At 38.3% G+C, this 27992-nt stretch overlaps 1 protein-coding gene across 1 annotated transcript in view; it reads left to right on the plus strand.

Moving 5' to 3' along the window:
* Nucleotides 1-9159: 9159 nt before the first annotated feature.
* Nucleotides 9160-27992, plus strand: part of LOC115210992 (chitin deacetylase 7-like) — a 47761-nt gene continuing 28928 nt past the window's right edge. Inside the window, exon 1 of the mRNA XM_029779827.2 lies at nucleotides 9160-9297. Coding sequence (XP_029635687.1) covers nucleotides 9225-9297 — 73 coding nt within the window. The 5' untranslated portion in view covers nucleotides 9160-9224. The remainder of the gene's footprint in view (nucleotides 9298-27992) is intronic.

Below are 27992 nucleotides of genomic sequence, written 5' to 3' on the forward strand. Positions count from 1 at the left end.
TCGAGCAAATCGATCCCAGGACTTATTCTTTGTAAGCCTAGTACTTATTCTATCGGTCTCTTTTGCCAAACCGCTAAATTACGGGGACGTAAACACACCAGCATCGGTTGTCAAGCGATGTTGGGGGGGGGGACAAACACAGACACACAAACACACACATACATATATATACATATATATGACGGGATTCTTTCAGTTTCCATCAACCAAATCCACTCACAAGGCTTTGGTCGGCCCGAGGCTATAGTAGAAGACACTTGCCCAAGGTGCCACGCAGTGGGACTGAACTCGGAACCATGTGGCGGTAACCATGTGGCAGGAGTGGCTGTGTAGTAAGTAGCTTGCTTACCAGCCACATGGTTCCGGGTTCAGTACCAGTGCGTGGCACCTTGGGCAAGTGTCTTCTACTATAGCCTCGGGCCGACCAAAGCCTTGTGAGTGGATTTGGTTGATGGAAACTGAAAGAAGCCCGTCATATATATGTATATATCTGTATGTGTGTGTTTGTGTGTATGTGTTTGCCCCCCCACCACCACCACCAACATCGCTTGACAACCGATGCTGGTGTGTTTACGTCCCCGTAATTTAGCGGTTTGGCAAAAGAGACAGATTGAATAAGTACTAGGCTTACAAAGAATAAGTCCTAGGGTCGATTTGCTCGACTAAAGGCGGTGCTCCAGCATGGCCGTAGCCAAATGCCTGAAACAAGTAAAAGAGAGATATAAAAATACATAAATGTACTTGCGACACACACACACACACACACACACACACATATATATCTCAGAACTTATTTTATTTCTGCTAAGCCCTGTACCTATTCTATCTAATCGCTAATTTACGGAGACGTGAACAAACCAGCATCGGTTGTCAAGCTGTGATGGAACACAAACACAAAGATACATACACACAAACACACACACACACACACACACACATACACGCACACTCGACGGGCTTCTAGATTTTGGGTATCAAATCTACTCACGGAATCTGAAGAGACTTGGTCGAAAAGTGGACTAAACCTTGAACAATGTCATTTGTAAACAAACTTAATACACAGCCATAACTCTGTGTGTGTGTGTGTGTGTGTGTGTGTGTGTGTGTGTGTGTGTGTGTGTGTGTGTGTGTGTGTGTGTGTGTGTGCGTGCGTGTGTGTGTGTGTGTGTATGTGTGTGTGTGTGTGTGTGTATTAGATAAAATGAGACAACAAAGCCAAGTTTGTGTGGACTTTTCAGGACATTTATAAAGAGAAATGTCCTGAAAATTCCATACTGCCTTGGCTTTGTTGACGCATTTTTATTTAACATATACCTGCTCATACACGACCTATGTATATTGTGGAGTATTCCAAAGCTTTGAAATAAACTGAGTGAATATAAACACTGACCATTAAAATCAGTTCCCTTTCTTGGTTTTATATATATATTTGGAGAGAAGATTTTTTTATCAAGGAGTTAAGATTGAGAACAGAACCTTTTTAGAAAGTCGAAAGACACTAACCTTTGGGAAGATATTTCACAAAAGCAAAGCCTACACACGTTTTGTGAAACCCCTTCCCAAAGGTTAGTGTCTTTCGTCTTTCTAAAAAGGTTCTTTTCTCAATCTTAAATCTTGATAAAAAAAAATCTTCTCTCCAAATAATATAACTGTATCAAGGAATTTCCAAAACACTCTAAAGATATATATATGTATATATATCTATATATATATATTATATATATATATATATATATATATATATATATATATATATATATATATATGTGTGACTGGCTTCTTTCAGTTTCCGTCTACGAAATCCGCTCACAAGGCTTCGTTCGTCGAGTCTGTAGTGCCACAGAGTAGGACTGAACTCGGAACCATATGTTTGGGAATCAAACTTCGTAACACAAACCCACGCCCGCGCTTATAAACCACCGAGGTTTTTATTATCTTTCCCTTGGGGATTTTTTTCCTTTGTTTCTGCATCGCCCCAACCTTCACCTGCCCTCCTCTCCCCACCACCACCACCACAATAGAAGTGAGTGCTTCAGCATCCCTCACTTATAAAATCAAGAACTGAGCCATATCCTTCACCATTTCTTCAGCTTCAACTAGCGATGGTTATAGAAACAACAGATTCAGGGATCTGCTATCGTTGTGTTTGGTTCTGCCCCTCTTTACCGCTCTCTTTCTGACTTTTTCGCTCTTCGGCGCAGAAGGCCCACGAGTGGATCTTACAACAGAAAGTGTAACATTGGGTTTTTGTTGCTGCACCTATAACGATATACAGTTCTGAAATGGTTCTCTTTACCCTTCAGGACTTGCAAATTCATGTTAACCATTCCCGACTAATTATCAATCTCTCACTACCTCCGCATTACCACCTGGTCTTATTGAGTTATTGCGATAGTAAGATAGTACAATATCTACCCGCACATATGTTATGTATCGCGTTATCTATGCTTGAAGTTTAGCCTCTATGGCAGCCTTAAGAATCGGGAAGGAACAACATAATGTCTTACTTTTATGCATGGACACTTTATCTTTCCACGCATCGTACATGAAAGAAAAGAAAAAAGTTCACTCCTCTCTACAAAGCTATGACTTGTTATTGTTGTTAAGTAAGTTTCTAAACTTATTCTCAACGCTGCCATTGTTCATTTAGTTTCTTGTTTCGGTCATTGCACAGCAGTCATGTTGGAGTACGACCTTGAGAAACTTTCGCTGATCATGCCGAACATAGTTTAAACCTCTTTCTGTCTGCCAAACTGAAAAGAAATGATACACAAGAGCAACATGAAAACTGACACAGAGCCAGACACGTAAACATACACACGGGCCCGCACGCACACAGACACACATTATATAGGTGTGGGTAGCTATATGCATACATACATATTATTTATATATACATATATGTGTATATATGTGTGTGTGTGTGTGAGTGTGTGAGTGTGTATATATATATATATATATACATAATATATATATATATATATATATATATATATATATATATATATATAATATAATATATATATATATATAAGTAATATGTAAATGTATGTATATATACATGCTTTTATAGATACATGACATCAAAAAAACTTTGAACACAATGAGAAACGAAAACATAAAAACAAAAACATAGAAAACGAACTTTTTTTCGAACAACGAAACAAACAAACAGAGAAACGAGACATGCAACATAAAGAATATTCCCCGTCATCAATTGTCCCTGTTTCATCTACTCCGCGTTTCGAAAGTAAGGACAATACGCGACATCGTTGAAACAATCCTTCCCGCAAAGCAAATTAACTAAAATTTGAGATTTCTTGCAAAGGGTAAAAGTGGTAACAAGAACAAGACAGTGAGAACAAGACATTAAAAACAAACATGAAGGTCGACTTTTCAAAACTTATTTCAAACAAACGTTCATATATTCCTTACTAACCGACTCACATATCATTTTTGGATGCTGTTTATTTGCTTATTTCTTTTTCTTCCATGTTTATGACTGTACGTGTTCATTTCAGTATGTACATCAAAGAATTAAATTGATGTTTTCCTGTTGCACAAGTTTTAATTACACCTCGCTAATAATTTGAAACAGTGAAAGTTTACATACATTTGCTAAATGGTCGTATTTTCTGTGTTGTTTTACAGAACCTCGAGTTTTTAGACACCATGCGCATATACCTGTTGCCATCATTCTGTGAAAATTTCGTTGAATCCCAACGAGTAGTTTATAAATAATGTTACGTTGTTCATAATTTGAAATGCATTGTATAATTATATATATATATATATATATATATATATATATATATATATATATATATATATATATATATATACATATAAGAGGGATGACCACTAAGTGAACATCCATTATGCTAGAAGTCGATCCCCTACGGTCTTACTACGAAGAAAGGACTGTTCTCAAGAAAATTTAGCAAACACCAGAAGGTAAGACCATAGGGAGTCGACTTCTAGCATAATGGATGTCCACTTAGTTGTCATCCCTCTTATAGGTATGTAATATATTTTTTCTGAATCTTCAGATGTTTCTATATGCTAGACCACTGGTTTTAAATTGATATTAATCAAATTAATATTCAATTTTTCACCCTTATTATTTTTAAATTTATATATATATATATAACACCAAAGGGGTTTCTTCATAATATTCGGGACGATTAGAAGTTTGAGTTTGAAATAAAAACATAAGGGAAAAGCGGCGTAGAATACACATTTTTTTTTCGTCCATCTTATTATGAAGATCTTGAAAATTCTAGTCTGTGAATAGCACCATTTCATTCTTATGACAGGCTTCCGTCCAGCTTATGTTAGCCAATTTCACTTATTATGACATTGGTCAACACCGGGTCGTAATAAGAGACTCTTGCCCCAAATGTCTCACAACAGGACGGCACCTCAATCCACCTGGTGGCGTAGGAAACAACTTAACCAAGCAACCATTCTCATTCCCCTCATTTCCTCCCAGTTAAATCGTATCTGTCTTGACAGCAAAGTATTCGTGTTCGTGTTCTTTCTTATTTTGCTTGCAATGCAGTTGTCAACATTTTCCTTTGAGGGCCATTACTTTGTAAACATGTTTTGTTAAAAGCAAGTAGATCAAGACCCAGACTAAGTTACTCGCTTTTTCTTATCTTGTTTCTATGCAATACAACACCCACAAAAGCATCCAATTGTCGAAAAGCAAAATTCAAATATAGGCGTGGCAGGTAAAACAGGTCTTGACAAGACGAGAAATAACAACAACAACAACAACAATAATAATATTAATAATAATAATTATTATAATAATAATAATAATAATAATATAATAATAATAATAATAATAATAATAATAATAATAATAATAATAACAACAATGAATTCCTAAATGCTGGTGAAGTAAAAATTTCATGTGGCATTTTCCAGGGTGACTCACTGACACCACTCCTATTTTGTTTAGCCTTAATACCTCTCTCAAAACTGCTCAATGACGCGCAGTACGGGTATAAAATGTTTGATAAAAATATAAATCATCTCATTTACATGGACGATTTAAAGCTTTTTGCAAAAAATGACCAACAACTCAAGGGTTTACTAGCGATAGTCAAACAATTCAGTGACGACATCGGAATGCAATTTGGCCTCGATAAATGTGCAAAAGCTACCTTTATCAAAGGAAAAATGACAGAAACATCTAACGTTAACATTGACCAGCAGAATGTCATAAAAGAACTAGACCCAGCGGAGAGCTACAAGTACCTAGGGGTAATTGAAGGGGACGGAATAAGGCATTCAGAGATGAAGGAAAGGGTCAGGAGAGAATGTTATCGAAGAGTGAGAGCAATACTCAAGACAGAGCTGAAGGCAAGAAACAGGATCGAATCGATCAATGCATTAGCCATACCAGTCGTGACTTACAGTTTCAATATCGTTAACTGGTCAATTACTGAAATATGTCAGCTTGACAGAAAAATACGAAAACTGTTGACAATGCATAGAATACACCACCCTAAGGCAGATATAGAACGACTTTATCTGCCAAGAAAAGAGGGAGGCCGTGGTCTTTTACAACTGGCAATAACAATGAAGATTGCTACAATTGACCTAGACACCTACCTGAAAAAGTCTGAGGACTGGATGTTAAAACTTGTCTCAAAACATGAAAACAAGAAAGCATCATACTCAGTAACAAAACAGGCAAAGGAATATCTATGTGAATTCCGAATACAACAAATTTCGGAATTAGAGATAGTCATACAAGAAACAAGCACAGAAAAAGCTAAGCGCATGAAAACCCGAGCTAAAACTGCGGCCTTAGATATTCTGAATAATAAATGGCAAGAAAAACCTCTCTATGGCAAATACCCAAAGAGAGCGAATAATGCAGATATTGACAAATCCCTGACCCATCAATGGCTAATGGCCTCTGGCTTAAAATCTGAAACAGAAGGGTTTATCATAGCAGCTCAAGATCAATGTCTACCAATAAGAAACTACCAGGCCAACATATTAAAGAACGGCAGTAGCCCAACATGTTGTTGATGTCGACAACAAAATGAGACCATTGATCATGTTGTCTCCAAGTGCAGTCTTCTAGCACCTACAGAGTACCTCAACAGGCATGACAGAGCTGCACAATATATTTACTGGGTAATTTGCAAAAACCTGGATTTGCCCCATGAAAAGAACTGGTGGGAACACAATCCACCTCCAGTGCTTGAAAATGACCACATCTCACCCCTCTGGAACTTCACCATTCAAACTGACAGAAAGATAGATGCAAACAGGCCAGACATCATATTGAAAGACTTCAGACAAAGAACATGCCTCCTCATTGATATGAGTGTCCCAATCGATATAAACGTATCTGTCAAGACCTACAAAAAACTGAGCAAATATAAAGATCTTGAAATAGAAATCAGCAAGATGTGGAACCTTAAGACTAAAACAATACCTGTTGTCATAGGTGCCCTGGGAATGATAGCGAAAGGGGCTGATTGCTACCTAACTCAGATACCAGGAAACCCCAAAATGGCAGAAATTCAAAAGATAGTGCTCATGGGAACTGCTCATATCCTACGCAAAATACTCTCTATGTAATCTCAAGTTTTAAAACAAACATAATTTTCTTATGGTTTCTTAAACATTCTCTAGATCAACACTGCAAAACCAAATATATGGCACCCTAGGTATAACACCAGCATGAACTTCCAGCTTGTTGTCTCTTGAGGTCTCTGGGTGAGACTTGGAACCAACTTGTACAAATGTAAAGCAAAAGTCAAACATAAAATAATAATAATAATAATAATAATAATAATAATAATAATAATAATAATAATAATAATAATAATAATAATAATAATAATAATAATAATAATAATAATAACTTTTTATTGGCCACAACACAATAATGAAATGCAAACAAACGGTAGAGGGATTTACATCTAGTAAAAAGAGAGTTTGTTTCGGGTAAGAACTGCATCCGGTTGCGATACTCCAGTTTGAGTGTTCAGATATTTTGGGTAGCACAGAGTCCCAAGTTTGTTCTGGCTTTGGAATAGAAAGAGAGAGAGAGAAGAGGTCAACAAAAGCAAAGTATATAAGAATAAAAGAGTTCAGCTAAAAAAAGAGACTCGAGTTCGTCTTCACGCGACGACAGTCATTCGATACAAGCCCACAAATTAGTAATGCATGGGCACTGAGAGACGGCATGCCGGACGGTTTCGTCACCCTGTATGCATCTCAGCAGATTTGGCTTTTAGTACTATCTTGTCTGTAGAGATTGTCCCATGCAACTATATATAGCATTGCCAATACCAAGGACTTTCAAAAGCATTCCATAATAACTTACTCGAAAGTACTCCAGATAAGACTGTTCGGACATCTGAGTCGGCGCCCAGATTCGATTTCTTGCAATCATCACTCATACCATCCAATAACTTTTTGTAGAATACGAGAGTTGTCCGGCTGATACAATACTTGTGAATGCCAGACACCGTTCGAGCTACAACACGCCAAACGTTGATCTACACTTGATCAATGATTGTGCGCCCTTGTTTTATGTTACCGGCGTCACTGTCGCAGTATTCAGGATATTTCTTCGTATCCATAATTCTCAGTGCTATCCGGCGCATAATCAGCGACAGTAATCCAGAGACCACGACTGAGTGGATGTTGGCAGCATAAAGGCGTCAAATGAATAAGTTATATAAAGTTTACACAGAAATCGAATGGAGTAAAACACTGTATAATATATAAATAAGTGATAACACAGCTCTCCTCTTACAAAAGGATCTCTGGCTAGGACAAGTCAGAGAACTCCGCAGATCCAAGATCAGCCTGACAACAAAGAAAAAAGCTCTTTCCCAGCGTTTCTTCTCAGACCTATAGGTGCATGTTGACAGTAGACTCATTCGCTCAGGTGACTTTTGCTTTCTCTACTACCACCCACCTTTTAACAAGTTTCTCAGAGAGAGTGGTTCTCTCTGCACCTGTATCATCCTTTCAAAGTTGAACTTGTCAATGAGTGTTTGACTGGAGTGGAAAATGACAATCTTCAGCCATTTGTCCATTATACAGCTTTGTCTACCATACAACCTCTTTTGTCACAGCCACCAAAGTAAGAGAAACAACCTGGCTTTCAAGGTTACAGAAAGATGATTGGGTAATCTATATGTTGGACTCGATTAATAGATCCGTTCTTCACGCGAAAACACCTTGCGAGCTGTAGGTGCAGAACGGTTTCATCGCTTCCCGCGCATCTCGAACCGGTTTGACTGACAGCCCTTTCGTGTCTATAGAATTTATTTCTAACCTTTAATGTCATTCGGTTTCACTACCTGGTCAAGGGTTTATGGAAGTTATCCATTTCCCCGGCCAAAAATACCTCCGAAATAGACTGAACGGTGCATTTCCTTTAACGACCAGATCTTTCTCTTGCCCGCTACCAGTTTTCTAGTGATTGTTAACGTGTAACCTGTGCTGACCACGTTGGCAGACAGGCAGAAAGTGGTGGGTATATGACAATATTTCAGATGGTTGGCGCCCAGGAAGTTATTAGACGAATGTATTAAATATCTTGAATCTTTACCTTTTGACCTACAGTAATTTTATTCAGCTGAATACACGTCATTGATTGGTTAACGTAAAATAACTTCGTGAATATAAGTTTTTCTCAAAAATGCTAAGACTAAAAGATGTTTTATCTGACACGGTCTACCAGTGTCCGAAGTTTGAAAGTGTTTAGTTACAAAAAATTATTTTTTAAATTTGTTGGTCAAAAGGTAAAGATCCAATATCTTATGGGGTAGGGTTTTAGAAAACAGAAATAGCATTCGCAGTCACGGCTGTTGTAGTGTTAATTTTATTTAGCAAACATTAAGATAAGAAATTATCCCCATCCCCATCTCATATCCTCTGCCATTCTGCTAATAAGCAAATACATATTGTGAGCTGTTGAATTATGTAAATAACTTAGGCATTCATGCTATCCCGGATATAACCGATTCTTGCGTAACTAATACAAGACATCTAACAAATAATGTCTAACAGATAAAAGCTCTTAAAACTTGTAAGAAATAATCACATCCAATGCGTATATATACGCATTGTTTTCATAACGTATATATACGTTCTCAAACTATATAAAATAGATTAATTTACTTGCTTTTTTTCTTCAGCACGTACGCTCGTATCCGTCTAATTTGAAGAAGTCTTCGATGAGAATGATGGAACACAACATTCACTTTTTTCTGGTGCTTCTCAGCGCATTTTCTCAGTCGTTGCCAATTGGTGAGTATAAAATATTTTGTATCATAATTTACAACATGCAGCTCGATAACGATTGCAGCCAAAATATTACTTTAAATTAAGATACTACAAAGGTTCTACAACAGAATCAACATACGTGTTGACGGCCAAGTGTTACAGGCTGTGTTCTCGAAACGCATGGGAATACATGGTTCACATACTATTTTAGCTAAATCCAAGATTAAAATTTTTAATTCCTTCACCAAGAATAAATGCGAAGATGACTCATCAACTCTCTCGCTTCTTTTTATTTCAACTGACTCAACCCCAAAAATTAATTGATTTATTCGTCTAACCTAATTTCTTTGTCATTTCTAGCAACTTCCTTCTGTTGACATTTTTTAATGCTGGCAATCTTTTTCTTACTTCTTTACTCATTACTTCCTGCAACTCATCTAAAATCTTTTGATCTTCCTCACTCAAATCACTTAAGTCGTTGGTGCCAGTTGTCCTTCCCTTATCGGTAGCTCTATTATTATTATTTTTTTCCTGAGGTTCTTTGGTTTGAGATATATTTCTAATGTTGTTTGTCTTTCCCATTGCCTGGTCTTTCTTTTCCAGTTCTCTTGTGATCTCCTCTACCTCCAATTCTGTCGTGCACTCTCTTCTAATAGCATTAGCTTGATCAACTAATCTCTGCTCAGTCACTTTAAACATACCCTTCTCTACCCAAAGTATTAACATCCGTTTTCTATAGCCTCCTCTTTTAGGTCCACTTTCTAAGTAGCACTGCATCATTATCCTGTTTTCTTCGCTGGTCCATTTCCTCCTTCTTATTCTATTATCTGCTGATACTCTATTAGGATAACAGCCGTGATCAATCTGCATCTTTACTTATCCACTGTCGACCGAGAGGCCTTGCTTTAAAGGTCCAGCTTCACTTTCGCTGTTACAACCAGTGTTCTTCGGAAACTCCTATTTCTCATAACCTGAAGTAAAGTAACGTTCGTCACAATCTTCATCACCATTATTATTTCTCGACATCTGAAAGTTTCAAGTTTCAAGCGACTTTCTATTACATCATTTGTTGCACCTTTGTGCTAGTAGGATGGTGTGATCCGCATATTGCATCAGTAAGTTTTGTTATGGGGTTTTCTTTGAGTCATTTCTTGTTTTATCTTGTGTATTGTTTGTGTAGCGCAAGTTGTGTTCTTCTGTAAGGTATCGGCCCTCTATGGCATATGTTTTGGGTTTTGTTCATTTTGTTGGATATTTACAGAATGAGTTTATGCTTGTATGTTTTTGAAGGGGTGTTGCATAGTAGTGTGCGTATGTGTGTAACTTCTAAATCAACTATTTTATAGTATTTATGATTATCCGTCCGCCGTTCTTTTGCTTGGTTCCGTTAATTATTATCATTATTGTTGTTGTTGTTGTTGCTGCTGCTGCTGCTGCTGCTGTTTTTGTTTTGGTGGTGGTGGTGGTGTTGTTGTTGTAGTTGTTGTTGTTGTAGTTGTTGTTGTTGTTGTTGTTGTTGTTGTTCACTCTCATTATCATCTTCTTTCAATTCTATTTCCTTTTCTTGCCGAGTACCTTCCTGACACCTATGGCAGAGACACGTACTGTATACATTTGTAGGCCATTAAAATAATCACACCAGATTGTTCACTTACAAAGTCATGTGATAGAAAAAAGGGGAAAGAAAGACAGAGAGAAAAACAATTATTGAGTGAGAGAGCAGTGCATGCCATCAAAGTGACACTGGGGTAAAATATACGAAGTCCAGTATAACCATCATGACTGCCTGGCTGATAAGGGTACACCAGGCACATGCATCACAACCATATGTGCGCGACATGGTGATCTCATATCAAGATAAACAGCGCATGACCTCGCAGGTGGGGGCCAGTTAGAATTTTTTTCTGGTTGGGTAGCCAATCCCACCCAAAAGATCCCTGAATAAGGATTGTTTAAGGATGTTGAACGAACCACCCTTGTTTCCAGAGGTGAATTTGTCATTCCCCAAAGAATCCCTCTCAACACATGGCTATGATGCTCCCCCACTACTTCTGCGCGTGGTCAGAGATGCACATATCGTCAGCCACTAAGGGACATGGTCAACTGGTTAAGGTCTAACAACTGACAAGCAAATCTGTGGTATTGAGCAGAATATTTGCTGTAGCCCATCTTTTATTCCAAGACAAAACAATGTACATGATAACACTTCCAATCAGTTAAAATCAGAAGCCATGAGAGCCACTGTCGGGTACTGCATTATTATCATCATCATCATCGTCGTCATCATCATCATCATCATCATCATCATCATCATCATCATCATTATTATTATTATTATTATTATTATTATTATTATATTATTATTATTATTATTATTATTATTGTTGTTGTTGTTGTTGTTGTTATTTTAATCTGCAGCAAATTTAATTAATTGATAACAACAATAATAACATTAGTAGCAGCATACGGTATTCGTTTTAAACAACTATACAATCAATACATAAATATATTAGAGGGTATACGAAGTACCAGTAAAAAATTCCAACTTTACGACCAATCTCACTGAAAATATGCAACGAAGCAACAGAAATCGGGCAAAAGAGCGGCATTTAACATATTATCTCAGCTAAAATGCCGTCTGTTACCTCATTCTACGGCTTTTTAGTTGAAATAGTATTTTTAATTCCTCTCACTTGCTCGATTTCTGTTGGTCCGTTGCATATTTTCAGTGAGATTGGTGGTTAACTTGGAGGGTTTTACTTCCACTTTCTAGCGAGCTGGTGCTTTGTGTACTCTCTAATATATACATAAGGCGCTGAGCTGGCAGAAACGTCAGCACGCCGGGTGAAATGCTTAGCGGTATTTCGCCTGCTGCTACGTTCTGAGTTCAAATTCCGCCGAGATCGACTTTGCCTTTCGTCCTTTCGGGGTCGATTAAATAAGTACCAGTTACGTACTGGGGTTGGTTTAATCGACTTAAATCCTTTGTTTGTCCCCCTATAAAGAAATAAATATAACTATATACATATATCTGGGGGGGGTTGGTGTGGATGTGGGTGTTTCTGCGTGTTTATAAGTGTCTTCTGCTACAACATTGCGCCGACCAAAGTCTTGTGAATTGATTTGGGTGACGGAAACTGAAAGAATCCTGTTATGTGTGTGTGTGTGTGTGTGTGTGTGTGTGTTTATTCTGTATTTATCCACCATCACTGCTTGACAACCGGTGTTCTGTGTCTATGTCTCCGTAACTTAGTGGTTCGGCAAAAGATAGTGACAGAATACAATACTAGGTTTCAAAAATATAAGTCCTTCACGGTTGTGACCCAGCGTGGCCGCAGTCAAGTGAAAGAAAAAAGAAAAGATATGTATTTATATATATATATATATATATTATATATATATATATATATATATATATCAGAAAAATAAAACAAGGTAGAAAATGTTAAAATGATTTTATCGTGAAGAACATTTTGGTACCGGTTTCAATCTTCAAGACTTTTTCAACTTAGAGTAAAGCATGAAAGGCAATTAAATTGTGAAAAAATTAAATGAAATGTTTTTTAAATATTTTCATAGTTTTCAAATGCAAGGGACATTTATGTACAGTTGCGGCCAAAATGTTCAGAACGGCATTGTTTTCGTCAGAAAAGTAGGTATAAGTTTTTATCAAAGTTGTTTTATATTCTATAATTTTTACAAACAATAAATACAATATTAATTGTTATTGACTGAAATTTTGGTGTAATTTGAGAGGATAATACAAAAGTTATGGATGATTTAATGATTTATTGCAAAACCCATGGCGGCCAAAATGATCAGAACGATTGAAAAAAATAACAAAATAATCAAAAATGACAGAGAAAACTGGAATTATTTAATATTTAGTGTGAAGCCGTTTAGCTTCAATCACACTCTGACATCTTCGACTGCATGAGGAAATTAAATTTTCAATTTCTTGCTGGGTGATCTTATTCCATTCTTCCTGAAGGGCATTCCATAATTGCTCAGTTGTTTTAGGATTTCTGGCTTTCGAACGTTCTCCTAGAATATTCCACACATTTTCAATAGGATTGAGATCTGGGCTTTGAGCTGGCCAATCCATAACAATAACCTTTTCAGCCTTGAGAAAGTTCATGACCACCTTAGCCTTGTGACATGGGGCATTGTCCTGCATGAATATGGGTGGTCGCTTAGTTGAATTTCTCAGCACAGGCAAGACATGATCTTTTACAACTTGTTTATAAACTCCTGCATTTAACTTTCCATGTAATCGCACCAAAGGGCCCACACCATCTCCAGATATCATTCCCCAAACCATGACACTTCCTCCACCGAACTTAACACTAGTCTTAAGGCATTTAGGCAACAATTTTTCACCTACTTTTCTACGAACGTACCTTTTCCCATCTGAGCCAAATAGCATAAACTTAGATTCATCACTGAAATGCACCGTTTGCCAATTTTCTTGAGACCACAACACATGTTCGGTTGCAAAGGTAAGACGACACTTTTTATTCTTGGAGCTGATCAGTGGCTTCACTGCAGGCGCTCTTGCTTGTAGGTCATGTTCAACTAAACGACGAGACACAGTTTTTCGAGATAAAGTTTTCTTCAATACAATGCTCATTTTCCGAGAAACAGCAGCAGCAGTTTTAAATCTGTCCTTTTTAACCAACTTCACCATAGCACGATCTTCCCTCTTGGTCGTTTTCTTGGCCTACCTGTAAACTTTCTTGCTTCACACGAACCACAATCATCGTAGACCTTAAGAATACCGCGTACAACACTTTTTGACTTGTTAACAATCTTTGCCATAGATCCAATACTTAAATTATCCTTCCTTCGAAGCTTAATAATCTGCTGACGAATTGGTAACGGAGTAAATGGCATTATATTAACAAAGTACACTGCAAATATTCTTACTAATGTTAGTAAACGAACCGTCACGTAAACAAATTCAAAACATTAGAGTTCGCCGGTTAAATATACTAAAACACGGAGTAAAAGCAACCGTTCTGATCATTTTGGCCGCCATGGGTTTTGCAGTAAATCACTAAATCATCCATAACTTTTGTATTATCCTCTCAAATTACACTAAAATCTCACGCAATAATAAATAATATCGTATTTATTGTCTGTGAAAATTATAGAATACTAGCAGTATCGCCCGGCGTTGCTCGGGTTTGTAAGGGAAATAACTATATAAGCATTTTTAGAGAGTTATAGCCAAAAAATAGCAAAAAAATGCATTAAAAATGGAAAAAAATTATGGTAAATTTTTTTTTAAATCGTTGACTCATCGTAGACATTTTTAGAGAGTTACTTCCCTTTTTTACTAGCGAAAAAATGCAGTAAAATGGAAAAAAATGATGGTAATTTTTTTTTAAATCGTAGACTCATCGTAGACGCGCACTAATACCCAGAAGGGCTCGATATGAATCACGACTATAAGATACCCGGTTTTGGTTAAACTGCACCGCAAAATGTGGGAGTAGTTAGGAATCTAAATCGTAGGAGACAGACACACAACTTGACTTTTATATATAAAAATAAAACAACTTTGATAAAAAATTATATCTACTTTTCTGACGAAAACAATGCCGTTCTGAACATTTTGGCCGCAACTGTATATGTAAGGCGGCGAGCTGGCAGAAAGGTTAGCACGCCGGGCGAAATGCGTAGCCGTATTTCGTCTGCCGTTACGTTCTGAGTTCAAATTCCGCCGAGGTCGACTTTGCCTTTCATCCTTTCGGGGTCGATAAATAAAGTACCAGTTACGCACTGGGGTCGATGTAATCGACTTAATCCCTTTGTCTGTCCTTGTTTGTCCCCTCTATGTTTAGCCCCTTGTGGGTAGTAAAGAAAATATATATATATATGTGTGTGTGTGTGTGTGTGTGTGTGTGTGTGTGTGTGTGTGTGTGTGTGTGTGTGTATATATAATAGAAATATGTTGCAAAAAGAAAATAGAAACTACACGTGGAAATGTAAGCTGAAAGTACGAAGAAAAATAAGTGAAAATGCACATTGGAAATCAAAAAAAAGTAAAGGCTTTTGATGAAAAGTAACAATGGATATATACAGTTAGATGAACTGAGGTAGGAATAAAAGTAATAAAAGTCATTATTGTGAATTGTTAAAGATATTCAAAAGCGTATATATATATATATATACATATACACACACATACACACATATATAGACATGTATATGCAAACATATGTATATATAATGAATCTATGGTGAAATTCTCACATTATACTAAAATCATATTTTCATATTTTAAACCAGTTACCTAATAGGTTCCCAATAATAAATCTTAGCTTCTATTTATCCATTTCCTTTATTGTCGTTAAGTAAATCTTTACGCATTCTCATTTGTTTTCAAGGTCTATGTTCAATAAAAAAAGAAATATTTGATAATGCAGTGTTTGTCCTTCGAGCTTCCTTTCTACGATTTCTTTTATATCTTTCTTTATGCGTCTTTCTTTATATTATTTGGTTTATTGTTCTATATTCTATATAAGTATATAGATGTAGGTCAGTGTGTGTGTGTGTGTGCATATGTATATATATATATATATATATATATATAATATATATATATATATATATAATATATATATATATATATATATAACAGCTCAAAGAAAGCAGAGAGTACATATAGAATGTCCAGTTTTTTTAATCATTAAAGTCATATTGAGTTCTTTTCAGCAGTTTGTTTGTGTTCATACTTGCACCACAGCCCATAAACATTAATACATTTCTCCTTCATTCTTTCTGTAATTCTTTTCCTCTCCTCTTCGCCGTTCTCTGTCTGTTCCTCTCTCTCTCTCTCTCTCACTCTCCCGTCTTTGTACTCTCGTTGCTCGCATGTGACCATTGGCCATCATTCTTTTCCTAACTTGAATTTCTTTCTTTCTGATCAGACGCAGAGATAAGACGCATTCTTGTCTGTCTTCTATCAAAGCTTATTCCTCCGCTTTCACCAACTCAACTCGTTCAGGCTTAGCAGCCTTTCCTGCTTGTTTTCACTGTCCTGTTTTTGTTACCAGCTTTGACCCTTCACAAAATCCCAAATTTCATTTAATTTGCTTTGCAGAAGCAACTGTTTTGTCGAAAACGTATCTTGTAGTGAATTTCTCGAAATACGAAACAGCCGACAACTGATGAAGGGTCATTTGTTTTTTTTATATTTTTATGTTGCATGTCTTGTTTTCCGTTTGTTTGTTTCGATGTTCGCAAAAAAGTTCGTATTCCATGTTTTCGTATTTCGTATTTCATGTTGTTTACGTTCTGTGGTGTCCTGTGTCCATATATGCACGTGTATATACATATATATGTATGTACATATATGTATGTATGTATGTATGTATGTATGTATGTATGTATGTATGTATGTATGTATGTACGTATGCATGCATATACATTTATATATTATCTATATTGTTATATATGTTTGTGTGTGCATGTATGCGTATCTGCGAAGATATATGTATATGTGTGTTTGTATGTGTATATATGTATACATATGTGTAAGGTGATAAGCGTGTATGTCTGCACCTCTGTGTGTGTATGTACGTGTGGGGATGTGTGTGTGTGTGAGTGTGTGTGTGTGTGTGTGTGTGTGGTGTGTGTGTGTGCGTGTGTGCGTGTGTGTGTGTGTGTGTGTGTGTGTGTGTGTGTGTGTGAAAAGCTTGAGAAAGTGATTGAAGTTTTATGACTTTCTGCTGCCTTGAGATTTGCTTTCTTTCACCTCATTTGCCAAGCAAGATATATTTCTCGTTTCAACGACCTCAAAGACATAAATCGGCCACAGCTTGTCTAAGCTTCTTGCCCTTCCTCATAGCAAGCCATGGCTATTAACTAAAATAACTCTTTCAAATAAAAAGGCTGTTTTATCTCTTTGCTTCTTGCGTGCCCGCTATACATCTGATTTCTCTAAAGATTCAAATTTAAAAATACCATTTATCCAATATGGTATTGGATTTGTCATCAAAGTTTCATCTCACTTGCTTATACCTGTTTAAAATTTTACCTGAGGATGGTGGATTTATGCTATGATCGTAAGCTCAACACTCTAACCACTGAGCCATGCGCCTTCACTTTCAACACTGTGTCTATAAGAGATGTTTTCTTAAGACGAATACTGAAGTTTTCAGGCTTTCAACAGTGTCTGTTATCTTTTACCTTTTTCGGTCACGATACTTTGGTCATACTGGGACATCACTTTGAAGGGTTTAGTCGAATAAATTGACACCAATACTTCTTATTTTTTATTTTCTATTTATTATTTTTTTTGTCTAAGCTTATTCTATCGTTGCTTTTTTTTAACCGCACCACGGCCGTAAACAAACAAACACCAGATGTCAAGCGGGAGAAGGGGAGACAAGTTCAAAGACACACACACATAAATGAATACATAGATATATGTACGATGGGTTTTATAAAACTGTCAATCTCAACGCTATAACAATGCCGTAGTCATAACTGGTTACAAAATGGCGTTCAATAAAGAAATAAAGAAATAAAGAAGAAAAACAGTGAACTTGTTTTTGTAAACTACAATATTCATACTATCAATTTGGTTGGAATACCTATTTCTTTAGTACGCACAGGGGGCTGAACACAGAGGGGACAAACAAGGAGAGATAAACGGATTAAGTCGATCATATCGACCCCAGTACGTAACTGGTACTTATTTAATCGACCCCGAAAGGATGAAAGGCAAAGTCGACCTCGGCGGAATTTGAACTTGGACGAAATACCGGTAGGCATTTTGCCCGGTGTGCTAACGTTTCTGCCAGCTCGCCGCCTTTTGGTTGGAATGCCTGCTCCTAATTGTGATATATTGACGTTAGCTTTTTTTTTTCGGTGTGACTCAATTGCGTTATTCGTTCTTTTCCTACTCAAAACACCGTTGGCAAAAGCTGAAAGGTACTTGTCAATCTTTGTCAAATCCGAAACTGAAATCACGTATTATTATTTTGTAATGACGTCAAACGCTTACAGCCCTTTATTCAGATGGAGAATCCACGTTGGCGTTATATAGAAAACTAGCACTATGACCTGGCAACGCCGGGTCATAGTGCTAGTGCATGCTTATACAGCTGCGTGCATGCACACATACACGCGAGTACTGTCCATATCTACGACTAATCACATACAGCTAGCTGGCATTCAATTGGCGTATCAAGTTGCGGGCATTTCGATTGGGTTTTGGATAGAAAATTCACAAAAATGTCACTTCTATTAATTTTTTAAGGGCTTTGCAGGGTGACTGGGAAAATGTGCACATCTTTATGTGCACGACCACCCTTAGACGGTTTTAAATGACCATAGAAAGTGCGAGCCCTCTAACTGAAAAATTGTGGATTTGTATAAAGGACACACACACAGACAGACATTTTGCCGTTTATATATAGAGCGATTAGTGGTGGGTAAGAAAGATGTCGTTCTCGGAGAAATCTAGGCGTCGACGAAAATCACCCGGATAGTCTTTCCCATGGGGATTTTTGGACTTGAGCCCATGGATAATTTCCAGAAATCCCTTACCCGGCAGTGCTAGTGCTAGCAAGAAACACTGCCTATTCGAGACAAACTATATAGGCAAGGAAGAACCGTTGACCAGGTCCGTCCGAGATGCTATCAGATTGACAAAATTGTTCTGCACGCATTCGTCCAGTACCTGATCGTTGCTGGCATGTGGAACTATGTCGAATGCTTACGTCACGTGGGGCACCACATCAAACCCAGGTTTAAACATAACCCTCTCCACAATGTATTACATGGGATTGGGGTTGTTCTAAATATGTTCAACAAGCATAAACCTCTGTTATTTTCATTTCCAGGTTTATGGTACCGAAACCTTGGCTCTAACCTACGTAACAGGCTTTCTACCACATCGGCTTGAACTTTTTCAAATTTCCTTTCCGTGGGCATGTTGCAGTCCCGATTAATTTTCAATGAGAAACAAAACTACTTCTCTGTTCTCTTTCCCCTCTTCTCGACAAACTCGTCTACCCAAGAATCCTTGTCTTTCAAGGCCTACCTTGAAAGACATTAAATCTAGTTTCCTCTTGTTCCCAGTTACGCCGGCAAAAAACGCTTTTGTTTTGATTTGTGTGTGATCAACGATTGCCAAGTTTTCCGTTGCTGCGCTATTATTTATTTCGTTAGCAGTGAAAGAGATCATGTAATTTTTTTTGTAACTCTAGTGTTGTCACAATCGACATTTCTCAAGTTGACTTTTTTCTTTATCTTCTTTTCAAACTCTTATTTTACTCTTTTGTTCATTTTCTTTATAATTTTTTTTTATTGAATGAAGGAGTGTTTTCTTTACAATCGTTTATTTACGCAAGGCTACGGTCTCAACCGTAAGATTCTCTTCCCCCTAACATCATGGAAAACACTGTGTGTTGCATTTTTTAAAAATGTTATCCCAGCCAGAAATGTTTTAAATGACAAAAAACAAAAATCCCTTATTTTACCTCACTCCACCTCACATCACTCCACACCAATGTGAATGAGAAAACAGGACATTTAACACGAACTTCTGCTTGAAACAGTTTCAGGTAAACAAAAACAGTAAAACATGCTTCACAAATAAAACCTAAAACCGAATCGCCAAACGAAACGAAATCAACAAATCCAAATAATAATAGCCCTTCCTACTATAAGCACGAGACCTGAAATTTTGGGGTTAGGAGGGCTAATCGATTGCAGAGTGACCCCAGTGTTCGATTGGAACTTAATTTTATCGACTCGCAACGATGAAATATTAAGACAACCTCGGCGGAATTTGAACTCAGGACGTAACGGCAGACGAAATACCTATTTTTTACTACCTACAAGGGACTAAACACAGAGGAGACAAACAAGGACAGACAGAAGAATTAAGTCGATTATATCGACCCCAGTGCGTAACTGGTACTTAATTTATCGACCCTGAAAGGATGAAAGGCAAAGTCGACCTCGGCAGAATTTGAACTCAGAGGAGGGAGCACTCCGTCGGTTACGACGACGAGGGTTCCGGTTGATCCGAATCAACGGAAATTAACGTGTAAGTGGCTGAGCACTCCACAGACACGTGTACCCTTAACGTAGTGCTCGGGGATATTCAGCGTGACACAGAGAGTGACAAGGCCGGCCCTTTGAAATACAGGTACAACAGAAACAGGAAATAAGAGTGAGAGAAAGTTGCGGTGAAAGAGTACAGCAGGGATCACCATCATCCCCTGCCGAAGCCTCGTGGAGCTTTAGGTGTTTTCGCTCAATAAACACTCACAACGCCCGGTCTGGACATCGAAACCCCGATCCTATGACCGCGAATCCGCTGCCCTATGTTTGAACTCAGAACGTAGCGGCAGACGACATACCGCTAAGCATTTCGCCCGGCGTGCTAACGTTTCTTATTTCTTTATTGCCCACAAGGGGCTAAACATAGAGGGGACAAACAAGGACAGACAAACGGATTAAGTCGATTACATCGACCCCAGTGCGTAACTGGTACTTATTTAATTGACCCCGAAAGGATGAAAGGCAAAGTCGACCTCGGCGGAATTTGAATTCAGAACGTAGCGGCAGACGAAATACCGCTAAGCATTTCGCCCGGCGTGCTAACGTTTCTGCCAGCTCGCCGCCTTAATAATCCTTTCTACTAAAGGCCTGAAATTTTGGGGTAGGAGACTAGGCAATCACGTCGACTCCAGTATTTCACTGGTACTTAATTTATGAACTCCCGAAAGGCTGAAAGGTAAATCGACGTCGGAAGAATTTGATCTCAGAACGTAAAGACGGACAAAATACCTCTAAACATTCTGTCAGACGTGGTAACTATTCCGCCAGCTTGCCGCCTTGTAATTTATATATTTTAATTTATATGCTGTGGAGGCGCGTGGCTTAGTGGTTAGGGTGTCAGCATCATGATCGTAAGATTGTGGTTTCGATTCCTGGATAGGGCGACGTGTTGTGCACCCTTAACGTAGTTCTCGGGGATATTCAGCGTGATACAGAGAGTGACAAGGCCGGCCCTTTGAAATACAGGTACAACAGAAACAGGAAGTAAGAGTGAGAGAAAGTCGTGGTGAAAGAGTACAGCAGGGATCACCACCTTCCCTGCCGGAGCTTCGTGGAGCTTTAGGTGTTTTCACTCAATAAACACTCACAACGCCCGGTCTGGGAATCGAAACCGCGATCCTGAGACCGCGAGTCCGCTGCCCTAACCACTGGGCCATTGCGCCTCCACTTTATAAATTGTATGATATAGCTCGAGATAAACTATTCCTGGAAATGAAAACACATAAAGGGTTTGCTCAATCCGAAGCAGTCTGAGGTTAAACGAAAAAACAAAAAATTAACTAGAACATAAGGTTAATTTATTAGGAAAAACATTTGACACGCGGCTGTTATTGATCTAATTGCCCTCGACCGTTGTCTAAACCCCGCTCTGGAGAAACAAGATTTCTGTTTTAGGCGCGAGACCCAACAATTTTGAGACCCCAGTACTTGACTGCTATTTTATTTTATCGACCCCGCAGAGATGAAAGGCAAATCTGACCTCAGAGAGATTTGAACTCAGAACGTAATGAGTCGGAGCAAATACCAGAAAGCGTTTTTTCGTTACTCTAACGATTCTGCCAGCTAGCTGCTTGACCCTGGAGTAATTAAGCATTGTCTCGACTCTTAGAACTCATAGGCCGGTCACCCGGCTTCCATAACATATAAGTGACCGAAACCAGAATATTCCCCCTGGATGCGACGCCAGTCTGTTGCAGGGTTACTCATCTACAGCTGAGTGGACTGGAACAACATAAAATGAAGTGTTTTGCCCAAGATCATAACGTGTCACCCAATCAGGGAATCGAAACAATGAACTTGTGATTGTGAATGCAACACCCTAACCACTAAGCCATTCAGCTTCACATCTTGGGGTGATTATTCTTTCTTTTTTTCACAAAAGGCCAGCAATTTTAGGAGGAAGAGGTAAGCCGATTATAGTGACCCCTGTGTCGAACTGGTATTTATTTTATCAAAGCGGCGAGCTGGCAGAAACGTTAGCACGCCGGGCGAAATGCGTAGCCGTATTTCGTCTGCCATTACGTTCTGAGTTCAAATTCCACCGAGGTCGACTTTGCCTTTCATCCTTTCGGGGTCGATAAATTAAGTACCAGTTATGTACAGGGATCGATGTAATCGACTTAATCCGGTTGTCTGTTTTTGTTTGTCCCCTCTGTGTTTAGCCCCTTATGGGTAGTAAAGAAATAGGTATTTATTTTATCGATTCGAAAGCTTAAAAGGTTTAAAAGGCAAAGTCAATCTGTGCGATATTTAAACTCAGCCCCGTGGAGTAATCAAGGAAATATATTCAATCTTTAGTAGTTCTTGAACTTGCAACTTTGGCGAATAAGGATAAAATACTTCCATCAACCCATCCTTCTTTTCTGCATTGTTTCTGGAAAAACAAATGTAAACAAATAATCGTATCAGTAGACATGCATTGGCATGTTTCATGTTGATAATAGGGAAACAAGTTTCCTTTAAGGATTGCCGGAAATTCAAAGGAGATTCCAGAACAACAAGGAAGTATGCAAGAATTTTTGTATTGTTGTTTGGTTTGAGACTTGATGACAAATAAGCGGATGTTTTGCTTTAGATGCTTATTGTTAAACATCTGATAACGCTGATGTGCAAGAATCGATTACGCGTCTGATAGAACGATTTGCGATACTCAATTCCATCGCTTTATATCATGAGTTCAACTACTGTTTGGTTGGAGTTTGATTGAGGGAGAGTTTACAAAAAAAAAAAAAAAAAAAAAAAACCAAATGGTGTACAAAAAGGAGAGAGAAAAAAGGAGAGAAACAAGGAGAGAAAAAAATGTGTGTAGTGGTTAACGATCAATCATGGGGTTTGATTGTCCTGTTTTCACTCTAGAGCAGTGTTTCCCAACCTATTTTCTAGTGCCCCGCTTTTTAATAACAAAAAATCTGGCGCCCATCAACGGTTTTCTTTCTTTTTTTAATATAGAAACACGATTTTTAATTCAATTACCTGGCTGACGGATACCTCGACTCATTTAGTGAGAACCCTTGCCTGGTGCATACGGCACAGATCCTTGATTTGACGAAACAATTTCGTTAACTTCAGCCGTATATCGCCACGTTTTGTAATTTCAAGCCGGCTTCACTCGGCTTCCAGCAAATTGTCAACTGTATTGAATCCAAATTCGACCAAATAGAACGAAGGAAAATGAATCAATAGTATTCTTGGACAATAGATATTGAAACAGAGAAACAAGCGCCAAACAAATGCAGATACCTCACTCGGTACACTGATTGGTCGTAGCTAAGTCGATTCCCATGGTTTAAGTATAAATATTCTCTTCTATTCTAGGTACAAGGCCCGAAACTTTTGGGGAGGGGGATAGTCAATTAGATCAACCCCAGTACGTAACTGGTACTTAATTTATCGACTTCGATAGGATGAAAGGCAAAGTCGACCTCGGTGGAATTTGAACTCACAACGTAACAGCAGACGAAATACCTATTTCTTTACTGCCCACAAGGGGCTAAACACAGAGGAGACAAACGGATTAAGTCGATTATATCGACCCCAGTGCGTAACTGGTACTTAATTTATCGACCCCGAAAGGATGAAAGGCAAAGTCGACCTCGGCGGAATTTGAACTCAGAACGTAGCGGCAGACGAAATACCTATTTCTTTATTACCCACAAGGGGCTAAACACAGAGGGGACAAACAAGGACAGACATAGGTATTAAGTCGATTACATCGACTCCAGTGCGTAACTGGTACTTATTTATCGACTCCGAAAGGATGAAAGGCAAAGTCGACCTCGGCGGAATTTGAACTCAGAACGTAGCGGCAGACGAAATACCTATTTCTTTATTACCCACAAGGGGCTAAACACAGAGGGGACAAACAAGGACAGACATAGGTATTAAGTCGATTACATCGACTCCAGTGCGTAACTGGTACTTAATTTATCGACCCCGAAAGGATGAAAGGCAATTCGACCTCGGCGGAATTTGAACTCAGAACGTAGCGGCAGACGAAATACCTATTTCTTTATTACCCACAAGGGGCTAAACACAGAGGGGACAAACAAGGACAGACATAGGTATTAAGTCGATTACATCGACTCCAGTGCGTAACTGGTACTTAATTTATCGACCCCGAAAGGATGAAAGGCAAAGTCGACCTCGGCGGAATTTGAACTCACAACGTAAGCATTTCGCCCGGCGTGCTAACGTTTCTGCCAGCTCACCGCCTTTTCGCCGCATTGATAATAATGATAATCCTCGAAATTTTTAGGGAAGGAACCAGTCGATTAGATCGACCCAGTACGTTAACTTGTACTTAACTTATAGACCCCGTAAAGATGAACGGCAAAGTCAACCTAGGTGGAATTTGAACTCAGAACGTAGCAACGGGCGAAATACTGCTAAGCATTTCGTCCAGCGTGCTAACGATTCCGCCACCTTACCGTATTAATAATAATAATAATAATAATAATAATAATAATAATAATAATAATAATAATAATAATAATAATATCCTTTCTACTATAGTCAGAAGGTCTGAATTTTTTTGGGGGGGAGGGTCTAGTCGATTACATCGATATTGGTGTTTCACTGGTACTTAATTTACGGACCCCGTAAGGATGAACGGTAAAGTCGGCCTCGGCGGAATTTGAACTCAGAACGTAGCAACGGGCGAAATACCTATTTCTTACTACCCACAGTGCGTAGCTGGTACTTATTTAATCGACCCCGAAAGGATGAAAGGCAAAGTCGACCTCGGCGGAATTTGAACTCAGAATGTAGCAACGGGCGAAATACCTATTTCTTTACTACCCACAGGGGGCTAAACACAGAGAGGACAAACAAGGACAGACAAACAGATTAAGTCGATTATATCGACCCCAGTGCGTAACTGCTACTTATTTAATCGACCCCGAAAGGATGAAAGGCAAAGTCGACCTCGGCGGAATTTGAACTCAGAACGTAGCGGCAGACGAAATACCGCTAAGCCTTTCGCCCGGCGTGCTAACGTTTCTGCCAGCTCACCGCATTAATAATAATAATAATCCTTTCGACTATAGTCAGAAGGCCCGAAATTTGGGGGGAGGGGCGAATCGATTACATCGATCCCAGTTTTTCATTGTACTTAATTTACGGACCCCGAAAGGATGAACGGTAAAGTCAACCTCGGCGGAATTTGAACTCAGAACGTAGCAACGAGCGATATACCGCTAAGAATTTCATCCAGGGTGGTAACCATTCTGTCAGCTCGTCGCCCCCAAATCTTTCTAATAATAAGACAAAATAGACAATAATCATTAATCACAAAAATAATATATGCAACCGCAGTAGGAGGCTTCGAGACACCTGCTTCCACAATTAAGATTTTAGAACAGGTTTGCTCCTACGTCAATAGCAATGGGCGGAAGGTATACCGTCTGAATAAACATATTTGGAAAATTCCCAAGGTGTAATAACCACTGATTCTACCAAATATAGTCAAGAATGTATATAGAATTATTCTGAAGAATATATACATAACTTACACTCTACGGTATTTGACTATGCAAGCTATCAAATGTACAGACTAACATATGTGCGTATGTATGTGTGTGTGTATGTATGTATGTATGTATGTATGTATGTATGTATGTATGTATGTATGTATGTATGTATGTCAGGTCACTTTCGAGTGCTACTGGTAACATGTAACCCAGTACAACCTGTTGCATGGTCGGGTCGTCGGCGACTAAACCGGCAACCCCACCAAGCTTGCTTGGTGAAGAGGGCGTTTATTGGACACCCTGCAGGATGAAAAACAAAACCCGTCAAAGGGCATAGGAACTCTTGAGAGTCAACGGCCATCCAATAAATGTCTTAAGGCTGTATCATGCGCGGGGACATAGAAATAATCGGACTGAATACCCGATCGCGCGGTTAAACCATTGGGAGTGAAGGACTCCTACCCTTTGTTAGGGCATCCTTCTAGGAGAATGTAACTCAGGTAACTGGGATAACTCCGACATAAAACCTGTGGCTCAGTGGTTACCGATGATGTTGACTTGTTCTTCATTTCGGATTATGGCTGCTATTGCTTAGTGAGTGGGATTGACTCAGTGTACAGCCTTTCCTCACTTTAAAAAAAAAATCTTCTTGCACAGGCATTGCACGATAACACCATTGATTAAGCTTCGTGGAATGGCCATACTCGATAACGAGGGGGCATCCACCATGTATGTATGTATGTATGTATGTATGTATGTATGTATGTATGTATGTATGTATGTATGTATGCATGTATGTATGTATGTATGTATGTATGTATGTATGTATGTATGTATGTATGTATGTATGTATGTATGGGCAGATTTGTATGTTTTATGTATGTTGTATTTATGTCATTATTCAGTTTTATTTCAAAATTTCTTGTCAATAGAGAAAGAACCGGTTTCTAACCTAGATTCAAGGCTCTCTCATTGGGATTTGAACATCAACAACAGGGTTTTATTGTATGTGTGGATGTATGTCATTATTCGGTTTATTTCAAGATGATAAACAGGGTATTTTGTATGTATGTATGTATGTATGTATGTATGTATGTATGTATGTATGTATATATGTATGTATGTATATATGTATGTATGTATGTATGTATGTATGTACGTACGTACGTATGTATGTATGTATGTATGTATGTATGTATGTATGTATGTATGTATGTATGTATGTATGTATGTATGTATGTGCAGATTTGTATGTTTTATGTATGTATTCTCATGCATATAGTTGCATATCTAGACATGCTCGTATATATTTAAATGATAAACTTCTGGAAAGTTTTATAGATTTTTACAGTTCCAGTGATGGATTGGATCTATAGTCTTCGAATTAGCTTTCCCTTTCCTGGTTTTGAGAAGCCTAGTTTCTCAAGATTGGTATTTAGGCAGTGTGTTACATATCCCAGGGCCCCAATAATTACAGATATAAACCTGAACTTGTAATCTGGATACAGTAACTGCAGATTTCTCAATAGTTCAGCATAGGTATTCTCTTTTTCACTGATCTTCAGCTTTATGTTAACATCTGCTGGGCAGCTAATTTCCACAACTGTGCACAGTTTCTCTTCTCTGTCCCAAATCATTATACCAGGTCTGTTGTGCTTACATTTTATTGAAGTCTTCACTGGTGCATTTCACCAACATTCCTTTTCATTATGAGTAGCTATGGCTTCTACCATATTGTGGGTTCTTATTTCTTTGTCCTCGGGATTATCCATCGGACAGATTTCATTATACAGTGTCCTAGCTACAACGTCATGTCTCATCGGTAGATAATACATATGTATGTATGTATGTATGTATGTATATTCTTTTATTTCTTTCAGTCATTTGAGTGTGGCCATGCTGGAGCACCGCCTTTAGTCGAACAAATCGACTCCAAGACTTATTCTTTGTAAATTTAGTACATGTTCTATCGATCCCTTCTGCAGAACCGCTAAGTTACGGGGACTTAAACACACTAACATCAGTTGTCAAGCGATGATGGTGGGGGAACTAACACAGATCCAAACATATACAAACACACACACACACACATGTATATATGTATATTATACGACTGGCTTCTTTCAGTTTCCGTTTACCAAATCCACTCACAAGGCTTGGTCTGTC

This window comes from Octopus sinensis, linkage group LG4 (genome assembly GCF_006345805.1).
Source record: "Octopus sinensis linkage group LG4, ASM634580v1, whole genome shotgun sequence".
NCBI lineage: Eukaryota > Metazoa > Mollusca > Cephalopoda > Octopoda > Octopodidae > Octopus > Octopus sinensis.